The following is a 12,054-nucleotide window of genomic DNA, read 5'->3' on the forward strand; positions in this document are numbered from 1 at the left end:
TAACTCTTAGATAACCTTCCTCTCTACTCCCATATATATATTTGAGAAAAACTAAATGCATGGCTATGGTGGCCATGAAGGTCTCCACCTTAATTGTGAAATTCGTGACCCCTGGGTCAGGGGTTTAGGCCTTAAGGTGGGGCCAATATAGCCATATATTGAAAATGTATTAAATGTTAAAAAATCTCCTTCTTTACTTCCACACAAGTGGGAAAAAACAGAATGCATGGTTATGATTTCGACGAACTCCTCTACTTAAATTGTAAAATTCATGACCCATGGGTTAGAGGTTCAGGTCATAAAGGGGGGGGGGCAATATGGCTTTATAGTGTTAATGCATGTAATGTTTAAAAATCTTATTCTCTATTCTCACACATCTGACAAAGAAAAACTTTATTATTGTGTTTACGAGGAATACTAACATTGTAAATTTCATGTCCCCTGGAATATGGGTTTTGGCACTAGGGTGGGGCCAAAATGGATGTATAGTATTAATGAATATAATGTTCAAAAATTATCTTCTCTACTTCCACATACCTGTAAGAAAAACTGAATTCATAATTTTGTAGACCACGAAGCTCTCTACCAAGATCATATATTTTATGTTCCCCAGGGTAGGGGTTCTGAATCTAGGGCGGGGCCAAAATATATATATATATATATAGTGTTGTGGCATTTAATGTTTAAAAAATCGTCTTCTTACTTCTGTTGATATATACCTTATAAAAACTGACTGCATATAAAGAAAGAAAAATAAAGCCATCTCTTAAATTTTAAATTGCATGTGTCCTACTGTAGGAATTTGCATCTAAGGCGGGGCCAAAACACTCATATAGTGTATAGGGTAGGGGTTCTTAATTCAGGGTGTGGCCAAAAGCATGGTCATCTAGTGTTAATGTATATAATGTAAACAAGGTCTGCTGACACAGAATAAAAACTGACTGAATAATTAGAAGAAAAAACATTAAGCTGTCATTTTTAATAATATTTTATGGCATCTACATGTTGATGTAAGGCAAGGGTTATGGCTGAGAAGGCGAAGAGTGTTATATATTTGTGTCATTATTTTATTCTGCTCAGGAATTCCAGTGAAAGAAATGTCATTAAGTAAATTCACATATTTAAAAAAGAGAAAGAATGAAGCTGTCTATCAAAGTTAAGATATTGTAAAACTATTTGGAAAGATTTCAGGGGAAGTTAATGGAGTTATCTTCCCTTGTTTCTGCCTAATAAAGTTATCTTCCTTTGCCTGTTCATATTTAGTAATTAATCATTGAATATAATGTAATTAAGAAGTTGTATGATCAAAAGAGTTATGCAAGTTTTTTATCAATTGAAACAAAAACAGTTTTTTGAACTTTTTAAATAAGAAATAGATTGTTGATATTTAAGTAATAGCTGGTTAACCAAAAGCACCGATAAGCAGTACATGTAAAATGATTTTGGTATAAGTGCCAGATAGTGAAGTATTGGACAGGGGATGTGAGTAACACTATATAGCCTTTAACAGATGTTTTCTTTTTGTCTGAATGCCTACAGGGAGAGTTTCTGTCTGTCCTAGTATAGGGGATGGGGGTTAGGAGGTTGTTTTAATTAAACATGTATACTAGCCGCCTTGTTTTAGTTTATCTATGAAAACATGTACACATAAAACCTATCATGAAAGTTAAAAATATGGGAAAATTATTTTCTTCAGAGTCTTGCAACTTTTTCAATATCAGGTCATGCATTCTATTATTATTTTGAAGTTTTTCGCTAAAATTATTGGTTTCATAGTCGTTTATTTTGAAAGATTTCAGGCAGGGAGGTGGTCTTCATTGCAATATCATAATTTTTCTACTCCAGAATGAAATTGAATTAATTAAGTGCATATATTAGACTCCTTGACAAGTTTCTGTATGGGCTATGGTACTCAGGTGACCGTTTAGGCCTATTGGCCTCTTGTTAATAATTATAGTTGTGTTCGATTAAACAAGATTGATTAACACGATAAAATGTAAGCATACTAAATATCACTGACAATGCATAAGCCTAATTGACATAAAAACATACAAAAATGCACATTTTTAAAACAAGATGCTTACCTTTCCAAGTACCTTGCTTTCCAATCCTTTGCACAGTACAACTATGTACACGTATGTTAAATGCGAGCAAAAAGAATTCTACATTATGCAATAATTTCAGCTTGGAAGTACACACGCTAACGTTCTCTTTTTTCCAATAGGCGGGTGTATAATATTAATATTCGTTGGTGTGAAATTCGTGATTTGATGAAAATATAAACCAGCTTGTGATTTCAGAAATTATTCTTTTTTATCAGTGTCGAGAGTGAACATAATCAATATGTTGAAATGGAATTGAACATGAGCGACAACTAAATTCTCCAGAGTCGGGGTACACAAACCTATGCATACAATTCAACATTCAACATTACAGCAATTAGTTTACTTATTTTCTTGACGTTTTGATTTTGTTGTAATGTCTGTGTTGCCATTATACAGACTCTGAAGTTGCTCATGTCATCCATCGATGGTTGCTCAATTAAACCGCATTTAAAAGGATGTCGTTTGATTTTCTTGCTCAAAGCGAATGCATCATCATGCAAAAAGAAAATGCAGCTGTTTTTCGTTTTTGTATATTTCTGTCCCCAGCATGCAAGTTATTTTTATATGAATTATGTCGACATAAAAGAATATTACATGTATATCGATATGCAGGGTGATAATTTATACATTTTATCGACATGTAATGCAACTTATTCATACATTCTTATCTCGCATATCGACATAAATAGGTTACATGTCGGCATAAATAAAATACATTTCATAGATAAGTTCCATATTTACAACAATTTGTTAAATGATAAAAAAATTAAGTTGTATGTCGACCTAAAAAGTTATATGTCAACACAAATATGTTAAAAATGTCGACACATTTATCGGGCACGTCAATACAGATAAGTTGTCTGTTGACATTAATAAGCAAGTTAGCTGCATCTAGTATGTTGGAAGTCATAAGTGGCCGACATTTAATAATTTCATAGAAATTTCCAAATTCTGATCATATATTTCTTGTATGTCAACATAACGATGTTTCACATAGACACATATTCATGCTGCATGTTGACATATTTATGTTGCAAGTTTTCTTGCATGCTGACATTAAATATATAGAAAGATAACTTGCATACAGGATTTAAATATATGCCAGAATATAAACAGATAGCTATCATTTTGTTGTTATTCGACACACCTCCACTTTATTTCCACGGCAGCTATTTTGGACTTTTGTATTGCAATCAGAAAGCGGTTGAAAATAATGATGAGCATTTTTTCATTATTTTCTGTTCATCGTGAAAATGATATAACAATACAATTTAAGAAGACTTGTGTATTCTATTTGAATTCAGTGTTTAAAAAAACACAGAAAATTAACACTAATGGGTCCTTTCTAATTAAATCAACATGCACAAATGAAATGCATTTAATTTGTTAATAGAAAAACAACATAAAATGGTTCAGTACGGCTCTATACCTATAACTTACCCAGTCGGTTCTATGCGTTGTGGTGAGTTGACTATTTTTCATATATGATACAGGCGGAGACGCGAGAAATGTAATAACCTAGATACCTGGCTGCCAGGGATTTACCACACAGAGTCTATAGGTGAGTTATTGCCACCGTGCAGTATTATCCGTATTCCAAAATATGAATTATTATAGTTTGTTGCAGACATGTAAGTCTATGATACCACACCAATCCATTCTGAGAATAAATTAGATTTAGATAGGTATGCTCATTTTTGTACATATATGTACATCTATTTTAGATATAAAGCATGCATTGTTGCTAAATTGCTTAATAAATGAACGCCAGACATTGTAATAATTAAAATCTGAAATACAAAAAGTATTCAGAACCATAGATACACTCCAAGTAACTTCTGGTAAATCCTTGTTTATGAAATGTTCGGAAATATCGTTCAAGACATTTTATGAAGAAACTTATAAAGGTCACCAAATGAATACATCTGATTTACACTTTATTTGGTTCACAAAAATACAAAAATTCTCTGTCGCACAATCAAGTTACTGCACACCTAAGTTACACCTAAGTTACTGCATTAATCATACCACGTCACATGTACATAGAATCTCACTTCTAGGTATATTCCTTTGTTTTTTTTTAATATATATATATATATATATATATATATATATATATATATATATATATATATATATATATATATATATATATATATATATACACACACACACACACATTCTAACAATACTTATACAAATATACCAAAACCAAACAAAATTTTGATTCAGTATATCATCATTCGCTCAAAATTATCAGAACCAGGGAAGCTTCTTTTTATCATTAATGTAATATACAAAAATAGTACATTAACATAAACAGTAGATACAAAAATTTTAACAAATTCTTTTTTCCAAAAATGAAACTAACCGTCTATATCTACACGTAACAGAAAAGTGTGGTTTCGTTAATATTCGTGGGTATCAATTTTAGCGTCGATTTCGTGTTTTTAGTACAAAGACACGTCAAGTTGTAAGAAAATGTAAAATCAAATGAATCCAATGAATACACCATATTACAAGATATAGTATTTCAAACTGTGTTTTGTGGATCGACAACAGCGAACCCCACGAAAATTGGTGTTCAAAGAATATTGATACCGAGCGCAGCGAGAGGCGGGCGAAGCCCGCCTCGCGAAGCGAGGATTAATGGTAACACGTATATATATGAAAATCAGTGAAAAATGAAAGTTGAATCAGGGGTACTAAGGCCAAAAAAAATTTCTTCCAGCCCTGGGCGCCGCCATATTGGCAGCCATTTTGTTTTTAAAAAGTTAGTTCGGTCATTGATTGACTGGTACTTATCGATCTTTATTGCCCCTGAACTCGATTAAATAAGTTCCAATGTTACATTTGAAGGTAATTTGAATTAAAAGAAATTAAAAAGGAAACCAGATAAGTTTCAGTAGTGCTTCAAGCAAGAAACACGACTTGTTCTATGTATGTCTTATCAAATTATCAGATGGAAAATAAAAACATAAACGTCAAGGAACTGAACTTTTAGATACTTAATAAAATAATCAATGTCATTACAGCGGCATTCATATGAATTTAATTGATGAACAATGAAAGAAGAAATAAAAAAAAGTTCGGAATCACGTAACTCTCTTCGGCTATTTCCGAAGACAAAACGTGAACGTTTTACGTCTGAAATATGACGTCATAATGTAGACTGAGCACGCGACGTTTAGTTTAACGAATGGTATGAGTAGGCAGGCGGATCCTATTGTATGCGTTTTTTAAAATAGATTTTATCATACAAAAATCGAACTGCACTGTGTTAAATCTGCGCTCGGTCCAACGGTCACACCGTTTACATATTATTGAAACTACAGTACATATGTGTATTCAAATGTCCTTCTGAAAATCATGATATGAATTATTCATATACGTTAAATATGTCAAAGGACAGTAAACATTGCAATAAACAAGAACATTACATACAATTTGGCAACCCTGTGACAGTTACCCTTTGTGTCAAACTCTTTCAACATGTTATCAGAATCGAGTGTAAAAAAAAAATACATATCTAAATTATCAAAAAGTACATGTATAGGAGATCATAATTCTCGTGCAGTTCCTGGCTGAATTCTTTCTTTGGCATTTCATTTTGCGTGATAAAAGTTATTTTCTTCATTAAAAACACATTATGTCCGCAATGGAAACAAAAATGATAATTTTATCTATGATAACTTCGTAGATTCACAATGAACGAAAGTAGAAAAAGTCAGTGCCATCTCCTTATTGGTATCCTTCTTTGTTATATAATATATCATCGAGACATAATGTCGTGATCTCTGTTATTCTGTCAATTTAGAAATTTATACTGAAAGATCTGTATATTTCGCTTATTCGCATGTTTATAAGTCTCTAACAATGTAAGTTGGGGGACATTGGTGTGTGTGATTTTTTTTAAACTACCCCGCTCTGGTTCGTCTTCGGTTAGCATTTCGTCGAGCCTCGGTTATTCTAGGTATTAGTGATCTTCCGGTCCGTCGCCCATTCGGAAGCCAACAATAACTTCCGTAGTAACTATGGCAACATATTTGAGGTGCGTCACATCCGGCGTCATCAAAGCAATCTACAGTGAACCTTGGCACCATGCTGTATCGGGGGCTAGGACAAGAGCCTGGTCTAGCTGAGTTAAAGGCTGTCACAATCAAAGAAATACTCCATTAAGTTTGAGCATTTTGAATTAATATGATTTTTTTTTTGTGGATCGGTAATGTGGAGTACTCTAGCATTGAAGGACAAACCCATATTTCATCTCTCTCTCTCTCTCTCTTTCTCTCTCTCTCTCTCTCTCTCTCTCTCTCTCTCTCTCTCTCTCTCTCTCTCTCTCTCTCACCTGAAACACAGGTTGGCTGTTTCAGCAGACACGGACCAGACGGACGACAATTTTCATAAGATAAATCACAAGTCTCCCCGATGTTGCATTCCACTATCTAAAAATAAAGCATTTAAATACATATTTACAGAACAGAATTCGCTTCATTGCGTATTGGATTTAGAAAATAGGGGGAAAAGTATTTAAATGCATATTTAGACAAATTAAATCATAAATTTTATGTTGTACTAATTTAAAGAAAGAAAATAAGAAAAACAACACAGTTGTATAAAAATATGCATTTTGAAATGTGTACACATAGAGTTCACAAAATGTTAAAGCCTGACAAAAAAATTGATTATATAGATATGCACATGTACTCAGACCGCAAACATCTGCTTATGTGTGTATTAATGTATCAATGTACAGAGAACTGTCTATCACTAAGGATGGAATACATTGTCCATGCCAGCAGAACAATGGCGTGTCTAGATAGGAGGAACTGTAATGTGCAATCTGTGGCTGATCCATCAGGAAAAAAATAAAAAGTCTGACTCAATTTTTTGCCTGTAGTCACGATTCTCAACATTTGAGTCTCGTATTGAATCGTACAAAGCCAACTCTACGGTAATATGTGATAATTCCACAGTCAAAATGCTCTGTCTAATAAAAAGGAATGAGAGAGAGAGAAATATAAATATATATCGAGTGAAAGATAGATTGTGTATATGCAAGCATATTTTGTAAATCACAGCTAGTTGTAACTCTAAAAATACAACCAATAAACATACATACATATGTATCCGATTTGCAAGCATATATGTACAACATATCTAATTAATTAGACAGTTGACACGAAATGGCCATTATAAGGCTCACACACAGACGATACTGCACGGTGGAAGCTTCATAAACCTTCATACCGTAAAAATTGGTTTTGGACGAAGGCTGATACATAGTAATAACATTTATACTTTTATAGTAAGTCGACGGACTTTAGGGTTACCGAAAATGTTTCAGATAATTTCTTGTAAGATTTTATAGTTATAACTATATCAGAGAGAACAATATTACGAATAAAACGAATGAACTTAGTGTCTAATTAGAGGTTCAGGAAAAAAGTAGTTAATAAGGCATTTTATGTAACAATATTTAAGACTGTCGTGACTTCGGTAATTAGGTATGTTAGGAAGAAAACTATCATACGGATGTTACACATAATAGATAAGGCGAAGTAAATTCACAGGACCCCATCAGTGAGTTTGCTGTAAGTACAAACATAATTAATAGCTCAATGAAAAGTACTTATCAGAATTCAATATCTGGCACCGGATTTTATGAATTCTCAACAAATAAAAACCCTGAAAAGAATATAAGGAACGCAAAGAAGATTTGGTACTAAAATCTGAGAGCAATTCAGGACAATCGAACGAGAGCAACGGGGTTATCAAACAACTGCGAATGAAAAAAGAGGTAATAACCTGAGACTACGTGAAATTAATTGTTGATTTTTTAATTCAATGAAAAGAAATACTAAAACATATATTGTTTCCTGATCTTGACAGATTTTTACTTTTGTAGTACCTTTGTTTTATGTTGTTTCTCTCTCGTCTTTAATTGCCAAATTCAAGTGATTACATCTAAGGATTATATTGCTCTTGTAAACAGGTATTGTCACTCGTTTGAAAATCAAGAAGAAATTACAAAATGAAAAACCTTTAAACTCTACCCCTACCTAAGTTTTAAAAAATGTGAAGAAAAAAAAATAAAAAAAATAATTTAAAAACAAAACAAAACGAACAATCCCCTTCCCTGTCAAATGAGTCACAATAAAAGAATAAACCACAAAATCAAAATAACAAATAACAGAACATTGATGTATGTACAAATAAACAACTTCATATAGGTCATTGTCCAGTGCAGACAAAGACTTCATAACTGTTACACGAGACCAAATCATGCTTTGCAAAAGACGTATTAGTATTCCTCATAAAAATGATATCGGATTAACAAAAAAAAAATTTAAACTCAATCAAACAAACAAAACAACAACAAAACAAGCCAAAAAAATAAAAGTGTTTTCAACTAAATTTTTTTAGCTTAGAATTACAAGTATATTTGGCCGTATGACTTCTATCTATTCACCTGTGAACAACTTATGGTTTAAATATGTGCGCAAGACTTATTATTTAAAATATGACTTTCGTCGATCGCCATAAGACACAAGAAATCACCTTGAAACAGATTTTGTTGTGCATAGAATTATACCAATATTTTATATAATGACGAAAACCAACATGTAACCTTTACAACAAAATAGAAGTCGTAACAAAAAATGTGTGACTTGTCTATAACCCACTGCCCTCGGTACGAATTACCGTGTCGGTGGTACAAAAGGAAAAGCAGGAACGGGCGTCCTGATTTTGATGTTCTCTCCAAGTACGACCATTAAAACGAGACCTGCCTATCATACTTACAGAACAAGAATGCCGCCTGACGACTGTCACCCAGGGGTTCTGGAATCTAGACACCGTCTGTGTGTAGATTGACTGGACCATTGAGAGCTGAAGACAGAAGGAACAAAAATTCAATGGAATCCATAACAAAAGCCGTTCATATGCATTGACTGCGACGCTCAAAAGACTCTACTACATTATGACTTGGTCCGATACAAAGGCGCATTCAAATGCTAACTTTTTCATTTTTAAACATTTCAAAAGCTCAAAGAGTTTACAGAAACATTAATTCCATTAAATCTGTTTTTTATGAATTTTAATATATCCAGAACATATAGAAAACTTATTTCGAAGTTAAATTCACATTAATTGAATTTTTATTATTAAAATTTCATTCATTTTATATCTTGTCTGCATTTTAATTGTTTACTTTTAATAAAACTTTAAGTTTTGTTCGTAAACCAAATCAGTTTTGATTTTTTCAAGTTGATCTTATTTTGAATTGAACTTTATTTTTTAAAAATCCAAAGATTATCCTACTGATGATTAAAAGTTTGTTTTAAATTTTAAGAAATATTAGTAAAATAGAATTCGTAAAAAATGAAATCAAGGTGTGTAAATTAAAATTCTTACCAACAAAAGATATATCCAAACCATCCTTTTTATTTTATTTGATCGACGACTTGCCTTCAATAGCGATACAACATTAATGGTCGTAGAGTTGATAAGCTATGTATGTTAAATGCCCTTTTCAGATTGAGTAACCCCCACACAAGACCCCATAAACAACGACGAGAACGTGGCCCAAAAGTCATTGAATCACCGTGGGTCAAAAGGGGGGCTTTTCCTTGTTCCCCAAGATGTAAACAAGACGAAAATCAATCAGCGCTCTTGTTGTAATTCATTATTTAGGTCTTCATTCATGATCGAAGATTTGCATGACAAGTTGGTTTCATGTTGATTTCCTGTTTCAATTGTTCGGAGTCAGTTTCATTACATACTAATACAAAATGCAGAACATTTATTGCTAAGAGCAAACATATGAAACAAATGGAGTTCGCTGTCCGATGATGAATAACAATTGAGGTTTGACGAATACAAAAATGTACTTTAAAAATCAGCAATATCATTAGTTTTGAGAATGATAATAAACTTTGAATTTTGTGCAAAAACTGTTTTGATTTAATCCCGATTTACCTCATTATTTCTAGTATAAAAATTTTTAAAAACAATATTTTGTTTATTTTGTTTTCAGCTGTGTTTCACATTGAATAATGATGACAACATGATTGAAGATGAACACATGTAAAATTTCCGAATTTTGAACTAAAATTGAACAGAATCGGAAATGTACTTCCATTCCATCAGGAAGCAAACAAATTTTCCATTGCATCCATTATAAGATAAATCTTATTAGAGTATAAAATCAATCGAACCGTTTTAATATTGTCATGGAAAAAAAACCTCGTGAACTTGAAATCCATGAAAAGTGTTAAAACAATGATTACTGCCAGACATTTAGCAACAGGGAGGGGACTGCTATGATATAAAAATGCATATAGTTGAAGTATTTTATTCATAAGATATACATGTACCTTAGTACGTATATACAATGAATATGGATCAAACAGCAGGCAAAATAGCCCTATTATTTGTTTTTCATTAGAGATCAAGGCAAACAATATACATTTATTGCATGATGGTGAGGGAAATATGAAGATTTCTTCCCCCAAGAAAAATCATATTTCCCGAGGGCTTCGCCTAAAGGAAATATGATTTTTCTAGGGGAAGAAATCTTCATATTTCCCTTCATGATCACAAAAAAAATATGATTATCCAAAATAGGTCGATTTCTATTCATGTTTGGACTTGTCAAAAGCAATAACGTCGTGGTCGGTTTTTTTTTTCGTTATTGTCTTTCGTTTCTTTCATAAATTTGAATCAAATATAGTAAAATTGGTTTTTGTGAAAAAAAGAGAATTTCAATGATTTAATATTCTTGATTTAATCATATTTGTCAAAATCGTTACTCATATTGACTTTTAAGACATTCAGTATCATAAAATAAATAGTGCCTATTTGGGAGGGTAACAGTTGAAATTGGCACCCCTCTTAAACCAATGTCAACCTCCGCTTCGTGTCGGTTGACAATGGTTTTCTCGGGGTGTCAAATTCAACTGTTGTCCTCCCAAACAGGCACTATTTATATAATGTTTGTAGCGTTACAGACAGCTGTTTAAACTAGTCTATACAGACATTACAGAATGTAAAAAAGTGAAATAAAGAATGAAATTAAGAATAACAATCAGTTGCGGTTAGAAAACAAAAGGAGAAAAAAATGGGAAAATGAAAAAAAAATGGAATAAAAAAACAAAAAACAAACAAATAATAATAACTAAATACAACCCCCTCCCTCCAAAACAAAGCAAAAATGCATATTTTGAATGATAAAATATGAAGGTTGTTGATAGATAAATTACCCCCCCCCCCCAGCCATTTAATGATTACGATTTTGAGCGTTGGTAATAATTTTGATTATTTTTTGCATGTAAAGATTTTGGGGGGGGAAAAGTCGGTCCCCCTCTAACTGCCTGATCGCGGGATCATTCATTAGTTTGAAATGCAAAATTATTTCCAAAACATGTTAGTAAATACTGCTTTGCTACCGGAAACATAATGCTATAAATAATTGAAAAGTATACGAATAATTGTTACACATTTAAAAAATACTTTATACTTAATAAACTGAACAAAACGTATTTAGTAGAAAGGTAACGTCAATTTGACATTTGGTGCAAACAATAGAATGGGTAGGTTCGCCGATTGATCTATTTGTTGTTTATGTCCCATCGATAAGTTTCTTGCTCATGAAAAAAGTTACAGCGCCTGCTGAGCCAAGACTATCATATAAGCTCTGACATCGATGGTGGCGCCGAATATCGATTTAAAATAGAAATTTATCAAAGTTTTAATTGAATTACATTAGAATTTATTTTTGTTCGTTGTTTTAAGATAATAACAGTACAATAATAGTCAATGAAAATACTTCCGGTCAACTTCCCTGAATGATGACGTCAGATAAACCTAAATGTCAGAAACATGTATGCAAACAGAGGGAAATCCAAAACAAAAGCTTTTTCACTCCCAGACATAAAAAATGCCATTC

At 32.4% G+C, this 12,054-nt stretch overlaps 2 protein-coding genes across 3 annotated transcripts in view; both read right to left on the minus strand.

The window, feature by feature from the left end:
• Positions 1–3,859, minus strand: part of LOC105329068 (short transient receptor potential channel 7) — a 90,495-nt gene extending 86,636 nt beyond the window's left edge. The window contains exon 1 of one of the 2 annotated variants that reach the window (XM_066079886.1): positions 3,546–3,859. The gene's annotated coding sequence lies outside the window, so the exon portion shown is untranslated. Of the gene's footprint in view, positions 1–2,084; positions 2,136–3,545 lie in introns of those variants that run through there. The other variant, XM_066079887.1, reaches the window with a different exon arrangement.
• Positions 3,860–5,432: 1,573 nt separating this feature from the next.
• On the minus strand, positions 5,433–10,020 carry LOC105336009 (uncharacterized). The gene is made up of 4 exons (XM_011440168.4): positions 9,522–10,020; positions 8,910–8,996; positions 6,454–6,550; positions 5,433–6,255 (listed from the first exon to the last, which is right to left on the minus strand). Exons 1-4 carry the CDS (start codon positions 9,543–9,545, stop codon positions 6,023–6,025), a joined length of 441 nt encoding a protein of 146 aa, XP_011438470.2. The 5' UTR covers positions 9,546–10,020; the 3' UTR covers positions 5,433–6,022.
• Positions 10,021–12,054: the final 2,034 nt, after the last annotated feature.

This window comes from Magallana gigas, chromosome 3 (genome assembly GCF_963853765.1).
Source record: "Magallana gigas chromosome 3, xbMagGiga1.1, whole genome shotgun sequence".
In the NCBI taxonomy this organism is placed as follows: Eukaryota; Metazoa; Mollusca; class Bivalvia; order Ostreida; family Ostreidae; genus Magallana; species Magallana gigas.

Coding starts and splice junctions, on each gene's coding strand:
- LOC105336009 (XM_011440168.4), bottom strand. CDS start 9,545: ATGGTTTGGATATATCTTTTGTTG. Junction 6,551..8,909: donor TCAGGCGGCATTCTTGTTCT/GTAAGTATGATA, acceptor CTTTATTTTTAG/ATAGTGGAATGCAACATCGG. Junction 6,256..6,453: donor ACAGCCAACCTGTGTTTCAG/GTGAGAGAGAGA, acceptor TGATTGTGACAG/CCTTTAACTCAGCTAGACCA.